At 47.0% G+C, this 18029-nt stretch overlaps 1 protein-coding gene across 2 annotated transcripts in view; it reads right to left on the bottom strand.

Annotated features, from left to right (window-relative positions):
• Nucleotides 1–9445, bottom strand: part of Ptpn21 (protein tyrosine phosphatase non-receptor type 21) — a 63369-nt gene extending 53924 nt beyond the window's left edge. The window contains exons 1-2 of one of the 2 annotated variants that reach the window (XM_052185283.1): nt 9189–9445; nt 4882–5241 (exon numbers count right to left, since the gene is read on the bottom strand). In XM_052185283.1, coding sequence (XP_052041243.1) covers nt 4882–5061 — 180 coding nt within the window. In that variant the 5' untranslated portion in view covers nt 5062–5241; nt 9189–9445. Of the gene's footprint in view, nt 1–4881; nt 5242–5880; nt 5981–9188 lie in introns of those variants that run through there. The other variant, XM_052185284.1, reaches the window with a different exon arrangement.
• Nucleotides 9446–18029: the final 8584 nt, after the last annotated feature.

Genomic DNA, 18029 nt, shown 5'->3' with positions numbered 1-18029 from the left:
AGTGACTGCCGTGAGAGGATTCTACACACAAAGAAAACTAATCCAAAGAGAATTCAGCCGCTCACCAAAACGTGGGCACAGAGACATGGGACATGCACCACAACAAAGACGAAAGGTGAGGTGGCTCCTGCGGTGCCTCATGCCTGGAATCCCAGCACTAAGGAGGCTGAGGCAGGAGGTTTCAGGTTCCAGTCTACACCGTGAGACCAAAACGATAATGATAAGGAGTCTGATGAGGACTAACATATTGAGAGTTTGCTAACACCGAATACCCTGCTCACTGTCACACTTTAATAATAAAATCACAAACCACCACCGGTGCCATTATTTTCCTCAATGTGAAAAGCCTATAGATTTGGAGAATAGAAATGTAATACTTAGCATGTGACAAGAACGTGTATCCAATCAGACCAGCCTGCAGTCCATCTCTGGAACTTAACTGCTTCAACAGCCTCTCAAAGAGGCAAACTGACACACTGGTTCTCAGAAAGGGACTTTCCCCACTCAAAAGAACCAGCCTGAGAGGCAGTGGGATTCCCCCTAGGAAAACGAAAACCTATCATTTTCCAGGCAACACCTCTTCCTGTAGGCTCTGCCTCCCAAGTGGCTTCCTTTTGGGGCTGGAGGTAGATCACAGCCTGGCTCTTTTTTTCTTTCCTTTTTTGTTTTCTTTTTTTTTTTTTTAAGATTTATTTTATCAATATGAGTACACTGTAGCTGTCTTCAGACACACCAAAAGAGGGTGTCAGATCTCATTACAGATGGTTGTGAGCCACTATGTGGTTGCTGGGAATTGAACTCAGAACCTTTGGAAGCGCCGTCAGTGCTCTGAACCGCTGAGCCATCTCTCCAGCCCAACAGCCTGGCTCTTAAGGGCACAAGGCCACCGGGCTCTTGGCACTTCCGTGTCTCGTTACATGTTACTGATCTGCCCTGGTTTTACATATCATCCGGAGTAAACTGGGTTTTCCTTACTTATTTTGGGTTCTGACTGTTACGATTTGTTGTAATTGTTGGCTGTTTGTTTGATTTCTTGAAACAGGGCTGTAGCTTGGGCTGGCCTCAAACTTAAATCTGAGCTCCTAGGCTCTGCTAGTCCCTTACCAAGATAGACAGCTGCAAATAGTCACAGCCAACCACTGGACTGAGCCCGGGACCCCGATGGAAGCGTTAGAGGAAGGACTGAAGGAGCTGAAGGGGATTGCAACCCCAAAGGGAGAACAACACAACTAACTGGACCACCCAGAGCTCCCCAGGACTAACCCACCACTCAAAGAGTGTACATGAGTCAGTCCATGGCTTCCACTAAATACGTAGCAGAAGATTGCCTTACCTGGCATCAATGGGAGGGGAGGCACTTGGTCCTGTGGACGCTTGATGACCCAGTGAAGGGGAATGCTAGAGGGGTGAAGCAGGAGTGGGTAGGTGGGAGAGCACTCTCTTAGAGGCAAAGGGGAGGGGGTAGGGGTAGGGGGTTGTGGAGCGGAGACCAGGAAAAAAATTTGAGATCCTTCTGCCCCAGTCTCCTGAGTAAAAAAATACTAATAGATGCTAAAGTCCCTGGCTCCAGCATTATATGGCATTACTGTGAAATCCTTATCATTGTATGATGGGAGCAAAATGGTATTTAAGTAAGCAAAAGGAGTAATTTCTTCCTGCAGCTTACAATTGATAGCAGTCAAACTCTTCACCCAAATCTACAAGGATAAGCTAGGTTTGCTTCCCGGGAGGCTAGTGAGAGACACCAACACACTGACAGCTCCTGCTTGAATCGCACACATGCTGAATGTACACCATCTAGGAGCAGGTGTTCCCCACGCAGATGATTTCTGACTGGTCATTTGGAAAGGTTAGGCCTGGTGATGGAGCCATCTGTTTACACATTACAGGGCTGGCCTTCTAGAGCTTTCCGCGCTAACGTTCGCTAAACTGTCTAACCGTGACTGCTGTGGAATGCTGAAGCAGTGGATGGCTTTCCAAGTACAAGACATTCCCCTAAGAGTTAGACCCGCTCTCTCAGGCAGTGCGCTCTGCTCTTCTGCTAAAAACTAGCCTCAGAGACCAATCGTGTGGCACACTGCTATAATCCCAACACTCCAGAGGCCGGGCAGGAGAAGCAATTCAGTCAGTTCCAGGCCAGCCTGAGTTACATGAGACTGTCTCTCAAAAACCATAATTCTGGAGGAGGAAGAGGGTGAGGAAGGGGAGGAGGAGGAGGAGGAGGAGGAGGAGGAGGAGGAGGAGGAGGAGAAGGAGGAGGAGGAGGAGGAGGAGGAGGCGGCTTGGACTGAGGGCATACCCGTAGCTGAATAATGTTGGATTCCTCAGGCTGAGCCTCTAACAAAAGATGATAATTTCCCTGGGTTGCTGCCGTTTTTCTTAAAGATTTACTTATTTTATGTGTACAAGACTTTTGCCTGCAGAGTGCATGTTTATACACTATGCCTGGTGTCCACAGAGGTCATACATACAGGCAGCTGTGAGCCACTATGTGGGTGCAGGGAATTGAACGCAGCTCCTCTGCAAGAGTAGTCAGTTCTCTGAACCACTGAGCCATGTCTCCAGCCCTGAGGTTCTTGACTAACATTAGAAAAAAAATGCAGTGCTGGCAAGCTCACTTCTTCCTGAATTTATTGAGCACACTTTATGCTCTAGTTACAAAAATAAAGACAGCACAGTCCTTAAGGAGCTGATTCTCTGGGGCTTTAGGGTAGACATGGTGTACCTGGATAAAATTTGTGAAGAAAAAAAAAAAGCAAAAATGGGGTGTTAGGAAACAGAAATAAGTGAAGGAAATACAAAGACAGCTAAGCTAGGTGTGGTGGCACACACCTGTAATCCCAGCACTCTAGGAGGTAGAGGTAGGCAGATTTCTGAGTTCGAGGCCAGCCTGGTCTACAGAGTGAGTTCCAGGATAGCCAGGGCTACACAGAGAAACCCTGTCTCGAAAAAACAAAACAAAACAAAACAAAACAAAAAACCAAAAAAACAAAGACAGCTAAATAAATGCACGTAAGGAGGGCAGCCGTGGAGGGCCACTTTCCCGGCTTGTGGGTTTTGTTTATTTGTTTGTTTGTTGTTTGTTTGTTTGTTTGTTTGCTTTGGTTTTACTACAATCTACTAAATCTCTTCCAAGGCTCTCTCCTCTCCTGTTCAACACAGAGGATGGACGTGCTGCCTCCTCCAGTTCTCACTGGACAGCCTAACCTCTCTCCTGGCTTCAGTCCTCCCAGCTAATCTGAGATTCCCAAGCCTCTTTCCCTCAGCCTAAATCTCCTGCCTGGCCCTCCGAAAAGCACACCTACCTCTCCATTGGACATCTCCAGTCAGACCAAGTAGTACCAACTGGCACCTCGAACCTAGTATTTTGTTCCCCAGCTGAAAACAACTCTTTGATGCTTCCTCTCTTAATTATAGTCCCCGCGACCTAGCGACAACCTGAGTGCCAGCCCCACCTCCTGGCTAACTCTTCCCGGCAGTAGCTTCTTTGGTCCTAAATGTCCCCAGCCTCCACCCCACTTCTCTCCACCAAATCAAGGTAGGTCTAAATCTTTTAAGGACAACAAAATGCCTTTGTTGCTCTTATGGGAACAGTGATTTGCAGCTTGATAGGACCTGGCTCTGAGGTCACAGATCAGATATCATTTTGCCTAAGGAGCTTTAAGTCTGCCGTCCCTCCCTCCCTCCCTCCCTCCCTCCCTCCCTCCCGGCTCCTATCAGAGCAAGCATCACACCTACCTTCTCACTGGTCTCAGCATGAGGACAGGCTGGTGGCTACCTCTGAATACATACAGTTGGCAGGTACAGGTTTTCAAAGCTAAATAATCAACTGTTTTTTCCCCTAGAGCAAAGTTTATCTATTTGTGACTTTTTATGAACTACAATATTTTTGTGGGATTCCCAGCTGGGAATATAAGGAGTCATTTATAAGACCAGTTTCCGCGCCAGGCAGTGGTGGTACACGCCTTTAATCCCAGCACTTGGGAGGCAGAAGCAGGCGGATTTCTGAGTTCAAGGCCAGCCTGGTCTACAGACTGAGTTCCAGGACAGCCAGGGCTACACAGAGAAACCCTGTCTCAAAAAAAACATAGGAAAAAAAAAAAGACCTGGTTTTCCTTACCTCTTGTCCAGGGAGCCAAACGTGGGGAGGGTCCCACATTTAGAGTTCTTTCTTTTAACAGGCCTTACAAAAGATTTTAAATTTAGGACCTTCTTGGGCTATTCGAGGACTCCACAACTTTCTACTCATTAGATTGAGGCGTTTCCCAGGGAACAGGTTCCTATGATTACTGTAATAGATGACAATTGGTGCTTATGGTTCTACGTGCACTTTAAATCACAACCACTCCGAGAATAGGCACCACTGTTTGACTCATGGTTCTGATGGAACCCTGGGACTCAGAGATCTCAAGTAACATGCCTAAGGTTATAGAGCTAGTTGGTGAGAAAACCAAAATTCAAACTTCAGGCAGTAGGACTCTTGGCCTATAGAAAATAGAAAATCTATGTTGTACAGATGAATAAATACATACATGCATGCATGAAGATTGGTCACAATGGCCAGCAATTAGGATTTAATAATAAGTGAGGACTTGGATAACGCAAAATACATGCACATTTGATTCTTCACAGCCTTTAAGAGAGACATAGGATACAAACGTGTTCCAAAGCTACGCCGCAAATTCTTTTAGAAGCACCCCAAGGGGTAATACTTTTGCTCGGATCTCTTCCTTCCCCTCTGGAAGGAGGGCTTTCAGGCTCATCCTGCAGTCACAGACAGGGAGTGCGTGCTTCTGGTGTCAGGTAGACTAGCATACACAGCCACCATGAGGGAAGGAGCGAAGACAAGCCAGAATACCTGCAGCCTCCTTTGCAGCTTACCTCTCTCAGCTCCAAACGTTGGGCCACAGCTTCTAGGCTCTCCTGGCCAGTGCTCTCCACAGACAGCGTGAACTCCACGAACTCATTATTCAGCAGCTGGATCCGTGCAACCAGGCAGCTCTTGCTGGACACAGTGTAGCGTCGGGTGCGTTTCAATTTCAGTCCAAACGGCAGTGGCATCTTCTCCCTTCAGCAGTGGAAGGGCCAGGAAGGTCCAATCCAGCAGTGATGGCGCCAAGCAAAAGCGACCCTTCCGTCAAAACTAACTCTGGTCTCCAGTTGCTCACCCAACAGCCGCTGGTGCCATTAAAAAGCAACCGAGTCTCCAAAGACCAGGCGATGGGCGCATCCACGCCAGCGCTGAGGAAAGACGAAAATAAAAATAGGTGGAACGGAGTATAAAGAATATCTTTTGCCTCTCTGCTGAAGAAGGCTCTCACAAAAGCAGGGGAGGGTGGCAGGAAAGTTTATCACGAGGCCTGGGGGTGGGGCCGAGGGTCAGACCCCACCCCTTATTCTACCTCACCACTAGTGATAGCAGTCCTGGCTTGTTAAGAATTAAATGAGATAATGCCCAGCACGTCTATAACTAATTACAAAGCATTGCTGGTCATCTTGCTAGTTTGGAGGTACGGTTTTTTTTTTCATAGATAACTCTTTTTGAGTTTCCTACTACTCAGGTGTCTTCAGTTCCTGTGTTTATTAAGTGCACAAGAGAACCAGTCCTTCAGGCAAATTTACTCTTAACTCCAAATAGGGAGAATAATCCCTTCTACCTAACACACGGCCACTGGCCGACTCAACGGAGATAAAGTGCCTAACGAGCATTTCCAAAGCCCCTTCAGGTTCATTATTAACATCGCCACACAGATTTGTGTACAAAGAAGTTAAAAGCATCCTGCTGATGCTAGTTCTCGAAAAATAGCGGTTCTAAAAAGCGTGCCCCGAGAGGAGTCAGTCTCCTGAGCAGGGACACCTAAGGAAGCTGTAGGCGCTCACCTACAGAAACGGGCGAGGCCTTAAACACCATCCTGGTTAATGAGGACAGGCAAGGCTGGGCCAGCCCGGGAAGTCGTCAAGGACAGCGGGGGGCAGGGGGGGGCAACCGCTCGCGAGTCCCCTGCTCTGGGAAAAATGCACAAGCGGTGTTGCCCGGCCAACGGGGAATGCCAGGAGCCCCGGAACCCTCTGCCTGCGGCCGCGTTTCCGGGCGGACGTGCTCCGAAAGGACAGTCCCCCTGTGATCGGAGGAGGGAGGCTTTAAAGGGGCCGGCGTCAGTCCTGCAGGCAGGGAGAGATTGGGCGCGCTTTTTGAGACCGTATCCACGTAACAGCAGCCCCCCCAAAACACACTACTTTTTAACCATGCTTGTGGATAGTAACTTCTACGGTGAATGAAGTGGGGGCAAGCAACAACTCGGGATGAATGTCAACTAGAAATATTTTCTCCTTAACAATTTGACAAAAATCTCGGCTATTTCCCTCCCTCACACTGCCGCTCTCTCTCTCTCTCCTCCGCCCCTTGCTCCGAGGATAAATCTTTGGCTCGGCTGGATCCTAGCCGATTACCTATTTGGGTGCGAGGCTGCGCGATGGGACGATCCGTCCTAAGCCTCACAGGACGCACCGAACGCAGGCCTCAACGGAAACAGCTTTCTTGGGTCCACGCTACTAAGGACCTAACTATTTTGTATCACCCCTGGCTTTCGCCATCACTCCCAGTACTCCTTTCTGTCCTGCTCACCGTCGGAGACTCAACCACAGATGTCATCAGCACCCCAGCCTGCGGAATGGCTGAGCCAGAAAATGAGGTTGAGCTGTGGCCCTCGACTGCCGAACTTACGTCGTGGAATTCCTGTCCACACTGTGCTCTGCCTCTCTGAGCATCTTGGGGAAATCTAAGGCGAACCCTAAGCCGTCTCTGTCCTTAAGGAGACTGCAGGCATCTACAATTACATTCAGAGCTGTATCACTAGTAGGGACATGGTCAAGATCCCTAAAATGTCTAAGTTCGGCTTTTTTTTTTGGGGGGGGGGGGCTCTCTAGTGAGATCTCCCCCTCTCTTTCCAGAAAGACAAGTTTAAAAACTTGGGGCTGAAGACGGCCAGGACGAACAAAAGGGGAAACCTACAGCACTATGTTAGTAATTGCTGAATGCCTTACTTGGGTAAAAGCAGTATTCTAGAGCAGGAATTGGAGGTGGGCGGAGTGGGGGCGGCGGAGGGGCTACAATAAGATAGAGTCTCTGTCTGCAATATTTTTTCAATATTCTTTGCTGTTTCCAGAGTATGAACAATGGAGCAAAAATGAAAAAAATTAAGAGAATGAAAATACTTTTAAAAGCTTTAAAAACAAGCTTTTATCCAGATGATACACTAATAGTGCTCCTCTAAACCTAAACAACGAAAGTGCAGTATGCAAAGTATTATAAAGTCGTAGATTTCAGTCTTCAAATTGTAGCAACTGAAACATTAACATATATTAAAAAATGTTTCATAAGCCCAGAGGGAAGACATCTGATTTATGTACTGTCAAATGTGTTAATTTCTTCACTATAAAGATGGAACTATGCCTTCAACACAATATACTAGACTATATAACTTAATTATTAACTTAAGTTCTGATTAGGCAAACTCAAATTTCCAGTTGTCGCTGATTTGGAATGTTTGACAGCATTGGGGAAGAGGAAAAACTAATATTTTCTCTTTTTTTATTTTGGCAACTGCTTTAATTTGATTTTTAAATTTCTATGCATCTTCTAAGAAAGTCTGGCTTCTTCATATAAAACCAACTGTGGCAAAACTGCTTAGTAACTTAAAATTTTATGTTTGATTAATATATCTTAATGATGCCATAAATTATGTTTGAATATTACAGCCAAGAGGTAAAAACTTAAAATACTCTGGAGAGGGTTAATTTAGGTACCAACTACTAAACGAAACAGATTATACATAGCCTTTAAAAGAGAAAAGCAGGCCGGTGGTGGCGCACACCTGTAAAACCAACACTCTGGGAGGCAGAGGCAGGCAGATTTCTGAATTCGAGGCCAGCCTGGTCTACAGAGTGAGTTCCAGGACAGCCAGGGCTACACAGAGAAACCCTGTCTCAAAAAAACCAAATCCAAAATACTGAGAGAGAGAGAGAGAGAGAGAGAGAGAGAGAGAGAGAGAGAGAGAGAGAAGCAGGATAATTTCTCTATAGAACCATTCCATTATAGAATAAGAAAAAATGCATATTAAATTCTGCTTCACAGGTTTACACTGTGGTAATGAGCAATGGTCTGCACGGCTAGTGAGTCCATTTTCATTTTCCTTAGCCCTCAATTTTTTTTTTCTTTTTGAGACAGGGTTTCTCTGTGTAGCCCTGGCTGTCCTGGAACTCACTCTGTAGACCAGGCTGGCCTCGAACTCAGAAATCCACCTGCCTCTGCCTCCCAAGTGCTGAGATTAAAGGTGTGTGCCATCACTGCCCGGCTACATTATTTTTTTTATTAGTTACATTCTTTATTTGCATTTCAAATGTTGTCCCGAGGTTTCTCAAATTTACTTTTAACTCTGAGTCTCACCAGGCACTGCACATCAAGTCACCACATGTTCATGGAACTTTGCCACTATTCCTTTAACATTAAATATTCACTAAAAAGAGAGCCTGGCATTTTTAGAACGCCTATATCTTAGTGTCTTAAATCAATCCTATGTCTCTCAGAGAACATTTGTGCATTGATAATCTATAATTAAATGGCCTACAAACAAAACAACTATTTTCAGTGTGAAACTGTTGTCTAAAACTAGAAAAGAAAGAAAAAGGAAATCATCAGTAACTATTAGACATCATACGGCAGTGGTTCCTTGGAGCTCATAAAGATTCAGAACATGTTTTCTAAATTCCCGATAATCATAAGACTCTCTCGACCGCGGGGGCTGGGGATAGGGCAAGCATGTTCGGAGCAGCCAATCTAAACAGGGTTTACAGAAATCGCAAGTTGGAATGTGCAGATCCGAGAATTCTTCCTCCAGGAGTAAAGACGCTTTGCTCCAAAACCGAAACAAGCAGTTGCCAAACAGACCTTCCTTTATGCCCCTTGTTGCCAAAGTTATATGGCAACCTTCATACTCCACATATTCCGAGAGGCACAAATATGCCCAAGATTTCAAACCCTGATCCAGAACTAAGCCGCAGCCATCCGCGGAGGAGTCCGGAATAGAAGTTCCAGACTCTTTTTAGAAGTGACTCGGAGATCAGAGCGAGCCCGGCAAAGGAAGACTTCGCTCTTTGTTACGCCCCTGCCCGAGTCCCCCGCGCCTCACCTGCTCCGGCTCCCGCCGGTCGGGCCGCGCTCCGGCTCTGCGTCCCGCCTCCCCCGGCTCCGCGCGGCCGCCGCAGCCGCTGCCGCTCGCTCGTTCGCCCGCGCCCCGGGCCCGCGCGTTGACCGCACGCCTTGCCCGCACCCGCCTGGCCGCGGCGGCACTCGGCACTCGCTAGGGGAGCTCGGGGGCCGGGGCCGGAGCTGCGGGGCCCGCGTCCCTCCCCTTGGGCCGGGCGCGCGGATCCGGGGAGGCGGCGGCGCGTGACCTCAGAGAGTTGGAATGCGGGCGGCAGGGCGCGGGGGAGGCCGGACAGCTGCGGCCGGCCGCCGGGGAGGGGGCGCGCCGCTGCTGTTTTTAACCGTGTGACCAGTTATTTTAAGTTTCCAAATAAAGCAGAGCTTTGAAGAAGGGGGAAAAAAGGTGAAGGGGAGGTTATTTTGAGTCCAGGTAGAAAGGGCTCGGTTGCATTATTAGGTGGTGGTCTGTAAAGTAACTGGGGTTACTGGAGTACTCTCGTACATTGCCGAGGCAGTTCAAGATTTTCTACACGCCCCTCATCCCACCCCCTTTGAGTGCCTGCTCCTCCCGTCAAGCACACACCGACCCTTTGTAGGAACTCTGAACTTGGTGAGAAGTGGAAAGCTGACCCAAATGGGCAGCAGGCTGGAGGTGCTGCTCCCCATAATCCACTCTATAGGGAGCAGAGGGCACTGCTCCCCACAATAAGAGTTCTAGAAATAAAGAAGACCAGGGAAGCCACTCAAGATCTCCCCTGAATGTCTGACAGCTCACTGAGCTTTACCTTGGGGAAGCACTGGGAAGGACTGCTGCCCAGGGGTAACCGTGGAAGTAGCTCAGCGAGGAGAAGAACCCAGAGGAGCTGCCCCACCCGGACTCCAGAGGATTAAGATCTCCTCGGGAACGCGGTCCCCCAGGGAGAGCGGTACGTTCTCAGTGCAGAATAAAGCTATTAATTTTTATGGGAGCTCCAGGGTCAGATTGTTGGGATTCAAACCCCAGTTCTCTTTCTGACAAATTCCTAGCCGCTGTACTTGCATCCTCTCCTATAAACTGGGAATGAGGATCGCTATCCAGTAAACTTGATACCTGAAAGGTTTCACTCCGTTCTAGGGCCCGCTGCTGGGGCCCCGCCGTGAGCACCTGGCTTCATTCTCCTCAGTGCTCTTCCCCTTTGCTACACTTCCATGGTTACCTCTCCCTGGGGTTTGTCAGTCCTTCCCAGTGATAGCCCAAGATGAAGTTTAGCTACGGGTGGTTTAGAGTGCCTTCTTGGCCACTCTTACTGCTGTCTTCTCTTCAGCATGCCCTCTGTCCCCATCAAAGAAGGGGCAGCGCCACCATAGCCCTTCCCATTTATGTCAACCCTCTGTGCCTCTCCGACTCAATCCAGGGCTCTACCTCCAAGACAAAAAAAGTTCTAGCCACCCTGTGGCTGCTGCACTTGGCAGGAATATTAGAAATTGTTTCGTAGAGGCTTCATTTATACCTCTTAGAATTCCGAGGGCAGTACTGGGCAGACAGTAGGCACTAAATAAAAACGTGTTAATTGAATCGGGAAGAAAATGAAAGAATTTTAAAAATAGAAAATGATCATAAAACCCAAGTGGTGCTTTAGACAACCGACTTGAACTTCTTCACAGTCTACAGATGTCATTTACCAACCATGCACTTAAGCTCTGTTTTCCCTCAGTCATGTTAATTTGGCAGGGACACCCCAATGGCAAAGCATGAGGACAAAGTATTAGGCATAAGTTATGGGTGAATATTTCCTACAAAAGGGTGTGAGGTGATTTATATTGTTTAACTCCAACATTTACAACTAGATTGTTAAGTAATAGTCTTCCCACTCTGCCTGCTAGACACTCAGCTTTTCTGGAGATAATTTTTTGATTCCCATGTATCCTTACAGAGATACAGATTATTATGCACACACGTGCAGGGTGCACATGCCTACATCTTATTACCCAGAAAGTGGCATGTCTACCATTGGAGATAATTCTTATTGAATTATACAAATACAATTTAGAAAGAGTGCTAGAGAGATGACGCAGCAGGTAAGGCACATGCTATGCTTGCAGAGGACCTGTTTTCAGTTCCTAGCTCCCATCGTAGATGGCTCACAAACACGGTAACACCAGCTCCAACGGGGACCCAACACCTCTAGCATCTGCCTGCGACTTGTGTGCACGTACCCTCCTCTCTCACATACACACATACACAGAGTTAAAAGAAAGTCTTCAACAGAACTGTAGAAAGCAATCTCTGACCTTAATGATAACAGACGAAGTGACAGGCAGGGAAGACACGGAGTTTGGTGATCCACTGACAAGGAGTTTTTAAAGATCTATTTTTATGTGTGTGCATGGGCAGGTGTGTACACATGAGGACAAATGTCTTTGGAGCTGGAAGAAGACACTGGACTCCCTAGAGCTGGAGTTGCAGCCCAGCATGGGTGCTGGGAACCGAGCATGGGTCCTTTGCAGAAGCAAGCGGTGCACATTCTTTCCCAGTCACTCCCCACCTCCTCACAGTGTTTTCTTAGGAGTTAAGTTAATCTGCTTTGGTATCTTGGTGAATAGCCCTCATGTCCTACAGTATAAATCTATAAGAATCCTGACTGAAGGAACTGCTTCATCCTAAAAAGACAATTCTGCCTAGGAGAGAGGTTAAAGATTAGAACCAACAAATGTAAGGTCTGGGGGCTAAAGAGATGGCTCAGCAATTAACAGCACATTGTTGCTCTTATAGAGGACCCTGGTTCAATTCCCAACACTTACGTGTTGGCCTCACAATTATTTGTAACCATAGTTCCAGGGGATCCAACAGGTGAAATCGCCTGGAATCTTCACCATTCCACTAGGCCTGAGACCTCTACAAGTTTAGGAATGATGACTTTTGAGGATCAGTTCTCTTGGACCTCATGGAAATGGGATTACAACACCTCATAGCAAGAGTGACTGATATAAAAGTAATATCTAGTACTTAAGGATTCATTTTTTATCTATGATTATTGGGGGGGGGGGTACCATGTTGCATGTGTAGAGGTCAGAGGACAACTGTTTGGGGTTGGTTCTCACCTTCTACCTTTGCTTGGGTTCGGGAGACTGAATCCCAGTGTCCAGACTTGCATCACAGGAGACAAATGCTTTTACCCCCAGGTTTCCAGCATAGACAAATTCTTATCCAAAGGCAGACATGCCATTTGATAGTCGGTACTGAAGAAAAGCATCTATTCACTCTCAGCATGCTAAAAGCCATGTGTTGCATGGAAAAAGATAAGAGGCATGCCCCTGCACTCTCAGGGACTCATCTTGTGAACAATAGGTGAAGATATGATTTTAGGTTAAGGAAGGAAATTTACACAAAGATATAACCCAAATGGATTGATAATGCCTAGTTAATCATTGTGAGAACCCTCTGTTTCAATCTGGAAAGACAAATACAAGGTCACTAAATACTGGAGGAAGAGAAAAGCATTCCAGGCTGGGAAAAACCGACCAACTCTAGCCCCCTCCTTCTGCACAAACTGGTAAAACACACACACACACACACACACACACACACACACACACACGGGGTGGGGCATAAGAGCCAACCGAAATGTAGTCCTGAGTTTGGCTGGAGACACAGGGGCTACCATTGTTAAGAGGCCTTAGGGCTTTGCAAAGCTGGTGCTGGCACTCAGGCAGGCCCTGCTGACTTCATGACCAATGTCCTTTTTCAGTTCTCTGCTCTGTTTGGAAGATAGCCAGGAACCCTCTTAGCTGGCACTGTAGTTCATTGTGATCGGGCTCTCATACTATCCCTTAGAAGAAAAATATGCCATTTGTCATGGAGCAGTTTATTCTTTTGTAAGACTAGTACTTCCAGCCCTTCGAGGATGTGCATTGTGAAGCTGCATCTTACAGAAAAGCGCCCTGAATAGCCTCCAACCTCTAAGTGACAGTGTCTTAGTAGGGTACTCTGTGACTTAGACTCTTCTTCATCTGAGATCTGGATGTGTCTGAGTTCTCAAATAGCCTACACTTCCCTGTTCCATAATTATAAGCTGGTTGTCCAAAAGAGAACCGTGTCTTCAATACCTTTAAATAAATTCTTTGTAGCCAAGATGGTCTTAAATTCATGATGCTCCTGCCCTAGCTTCCCAAGTGCTGGAACTATAGACATGTGCCACAGTTCCTGACTTGGTGTGTGTGTGTGTGTGTGTGTGTGTGTGTGTGTGTAGGCCAGAAGTGGGTGTTGATGTCTTCAACTGCTCTCCATCTTATTTCCAAGGCAGAACTTTCCTCTCACTAGCCCTAAAGTTTGCTGATTTGCCTAGAGTAGTTGACCTGCAAGCCCTGCATATCCTCCTGTCTCCAGGCCCCCAATTCTGGGATCATAGGCACAAAACACCATGCCTGGCTTTCTCATGTGGGTGCTAGGGTTATTCAGATCTTTATGTACAGACACTTTTCTGACTGGTCCATCTCCCCAGGCCTCTGAATATCTTTTAATGAAAATGCTCTTGGCTCTTTTTTTACACAAAGTTTTTCCAATAGTAGCTAACTAAATTGTTGAATGCCAGTCTCTTTAAGACACAATAATGGTAAAATATGATCTGGTTCCTGGCAATGGGATGGTGGATAAAAGAGTAGGAAAAGAAAACTTACCCGGTATTTGAACTGTGTGATGAGCACAGAGACCTCGTCCTGCTCATCTGCGTGTGCTGCCTCCAAACGCAGCATCTGGCTCAGTGTAGGCATTTAATTTTTAATCAGCAAACGCAGTGCTGCTGTGAGCCGGCACAGCTCGAAATGCTTTGCAAATATTAACTTACCTCAACCTTATAAGAACTTTCTGAAGAGGAAAAACTATCATATCTGGGCTACAGATGAGGAAACTGAGGCACAAAGAAAAGACGCTCCTTGCCTAAGATCTCAGAGAGTGGCAGAGCTGCACTCCAACCCAGACACCCTGGCTCCAGGGTCCCTGCTCTCTGCCACCTGCTCCTCCATGTCTCATCAATGTTTCATGACTCTATAGTCACTGAATTTACCCAGGAGAAATGCTTTTGCAAATTGAGTCTTTGATTTTTTTTTTTAACCCACAAGTATTTGAAAAATTTTGTGTGCCTACCATCCTGAAAGAACTTCTGTAGAAATAGAAGACACGCGGCAGTCAGTCTATCATTTTGCTAGGGAGAATAAGCATATACATCAATAGATAATCACGGTAGAAAACCTAAGACGTCGTACTCACTTCCTTATAGATACTAGGAGAATTGTCACAGGTCAAGGGGCCTATGGCAGACAGATCCAGGCTAGCCCTGTGATTTCTACTCTTTTATAATTCCTGGGAGTGTAGATTACTTCAGTTAGGGGATATGGTGAAGACAAGGGATTATGGAGATATAAAAAAAAGGTCCTAACTCACTTAAGCCCAACTGGATGAGACAGAAGTCCTTAATAGAGGAACCAGCATGTACTGGGGTGGGAGTGGGGGGTGAGGGGTCATCTTTATCTTTGCTAGATTAAGAAAGCAGCCATATAGGTGATGCTCTTGGCATAAAACTGTGGGCCACCTTCTAGAACAAGAACATGACTTCTAGACCATAGCTGGCAAAAGGATGTAGCCCTTGCTCATAGAGATCCCAAGGATTGTTTCCTGCTAATGAGCCTGGAATGAAATTCTTCCTTAGTCAAGTTCCAGATGAAAAGTCGGGCTGTCTGCCGCCTCTGCTGAGACTCTGAGCGTGAGACCCAGGCAAGCTGTGCTTACGCAGCTAATTGATGGAAACTGCAAAAAAAAAAAGAAGCATGCATGTTAAACTGCTAAACCTGTGGTCTCTGGTTATACACCAAGAGCTAACTAGTCGAAACTAGTTCTGGGTGGCAGATGGGAAAGCTGGCCCCAGGCTTATGAGAGTGGGACAACTGGTCCTGTCCCTCACCAGCTGAAACACGTGGGAGAGCTGGCCCTGCACCTCTCCTGGACAGCAGGTCGAGCTGGCCCTCGGTGTGTACGCTGCTGTTGAGGCTGGCTCAACAGTGTGAGAGCAGGAAAGCCTGCTGGCTGACCAGCTCAGATACTGCTCAGGCCCAGATCCAGAGCTTTAAATTGGACTGCCCCAACACCTACCCTATCAATGAACTGCTGGAGTGCATGAAGGAACTAGTCCTACAGAGTCTCCAAGACACAGGGCAACGACAGGATAGCTGAGAGGAGCCTGGGTGAGGTTCCAAGATTGAGAGAGTAGCAGAAGCCAGAGGCCTTGTACTAAACCAATGCGCTATTCCAATGAACATTTGCAAGCTAGGAAGTGTGGACAAAGGGTAATACTGTGGGACACACTACAGCTTCTACAATGAGATTTTTTTTCTCTGTTTGGGGAGAGGTTGCAAGGGTGGAGGGCAGGTATGGGGAGATGGGGTATATGATGTGAAATTCATAAAGAACCAATAGAGATTTTTGGGCATAGTTGGTATATGCCTGAAATCCCAGCATCTCAAAGGCAGGCGGAGCAGAAATCTGAGTCCAAACATTGTGGCCCTGTCACAAAGTTAACACCAAAATCAAAACCAAACCATACTCCAAACCACTCAGAGACTTGGAGGAATGCGGGGAGAACAGTAAAACCTTTCTGGATGTCTATTCTGGAAAAGGATTCTTCCATGTTTCTTCTGGTCAGGAACAGGGAAAATTAAAAAAATCTAGTGTAGAAATAAATTTGAATTGCAGATGATAAAGATGAATTAACACTGAAAATGCTGAATTCAGAAGAAAATGAAGCGGACATAGCTACCTAAATTTTGGGAGTGGGTTTCAGGAGAGAACCTGGCAGAGATGGGAGAGTAGGTCATCGTTAGCACGGAGATGACAACACAAGGCGAGTGAAGGGTTGACCTCCTTGTCTCTAGGCAGGTGTACAGTATGCTAAAGAACTTTTGAATCTGTTAAAAATCACTCTGAGCAGGGCTGGAGTGATGGCATAGTGGTTAAGAGCACTGACTGCTCTGCCAGAGGTCTTGATTTCAATTCCCAGCAACCACATGGTGGCTCACAACCATCTGTAATGGGATCTGATGCCCTTTTCAGGTGTGTCTGAAGAAAAATAACTGTGAGCAACAAGGTCTTTCGATTTGTATCGCAAGCACACCATCCAATGCTCATTTTTTTCTATAAACTAGCAAAGCTGTTAGGGTTTGAACAATTGGAACACCTATTGGCAGCCATTGAAATCTCCCTTGCTGCCCTGGATGTCTTAAATGAAGGAGTCTAGGAAAAAGCCAGACTGCTCTTAGACCAGCCCCAACAGTCCTGAGCATTCCACAGACACCTTGAAACAACCCCACAAAGGCTGCAGTCAATCTGATTGTCACAGCTCCTGAACGCTCAGCTCCCACAAGGGCTGTTGGGAAGATTTTGTACCAGATAATTTGTGATTCCCAAGCCTTGAGGAACTTCAAAAAGACCTGAAATTATCTCTTCCTAGGCCAGAGGGCAAGCTCTTCTCCTTGTGGTCTAGCAGAGCGACAGCTGTAATTGGTGCTAAGAGGCAACGCTGTGATTAGTCCAACATATGGCTGGGCTTGACCAAGACAAATAGCTGTGATTTGTGATTAATCCAAATATCCCATGTTGAGCTATCTAAGCAGACAACAGCCTGGCCTGGGGGATACTCTTGGGAGCAGCTTCCCCTGTGGTTAGAACAGCAGGCTTAACAGGAGGCTTCTCTCGAGCTCTGACCCACTTTTAGCTGTGTGGACCCAAGGAGAGGCTCCAGATAGCAGAGGGAGAGAGCTGTTCAAGAGTGGCCGGGGGAAGGTAAGAAGCTGAGAGGGCAACAAGAGACTCAGAGCCTAAGAGACCAGGCCCTGGTCACAAGAATTTGATAGAACTGTCAGGTCTTCAGGAACAAGTGTGCCAGGTACCTGGCTGAGACCTGTATTACTGGCTGCCATCACGGCCAGAGAAATCCCAACACCTCAGACCTGCAGACCCACTTCCCAGACACACTGGCAACACTAGAGGGTGACACTTGCCACCCTTTTTTTTTTTTTTTAATTACATGTAAGCACACTGTAGCTATCTTCAGACACACCAGTAGAGGGCGTCTGATCTCAGTACGGATGGTTGTGAGCTGGGATTTGAACTCAGGACCTTCAGAAGAGCAGTCAGTACTCTTAACCGCTGAGCCATCTCTCCAGCCCGACACTTGCCACCCTTATTACCAGCAGCCAGCAGCCCTCAGGAGGCAGAGGCAGGCACACCACTGGGTTCAAGGCCAGCATGGTTTTCAGAGCAAGTTCCAGGACAGCCAGGGCTACACAGAGAAACCCTGTCTCAAAAAACAAAACAAAACAAAACAAAATCCCTCTAGAATTTAAGTAAGGTTATGCTGCATAGGTTCTGAATATTGCCCCACTACCTCACCAAGTGTAATAATAGTACATCTTCTAGAAAATAATCTTTTTTGTCAAAAATTTGATTTTATATATATATATATATATACCCCATAGTGATACTTGAGGTTAGATACGAACTCAGATCAAGGCCCATGATGTTTCAGCTATACATTACTTCATCTTGATTACCTGTAGACTAAAATCCGCAAATGAGAAACCATGAAAGGGAAGAAGAAAGGACTCCCCAGGCCTAGAAACAGTAAGGTGAAACCAGGTAATCTGTAGGCCATTGTCCTCTGCACGACCAGCAGTGGTCGCCAGAGCACAGGTTCCGGACCCCGCCCCCTGCCCGGGACAGGCGCGCGCATGCGTCTGCGCACACGCATGCGCGCTGGCTCCCACTTGCACGGGGGCGCCAGCAGGGGCGGGGACG

Source organism: Apodemus sylvaticus, chromosome 6 (assembly GCF_947179515.1).
Source record: "Apodemus sylvaticus chromosome 6, mApoSyl1.1, whole genome shotgun sequence".
NCBI classification, from domain to species: Eukaryota; Metazoa; Chordata; class Mammalia; order Rodentia; family Muridae; genus Apodemus; species Apodemus sylvaticus.
The sequence above is the reverse complement of the archived record's forward strand: the minus strand, read 5'-3'. Positions and strand labels throughout refer to the sequence as shown.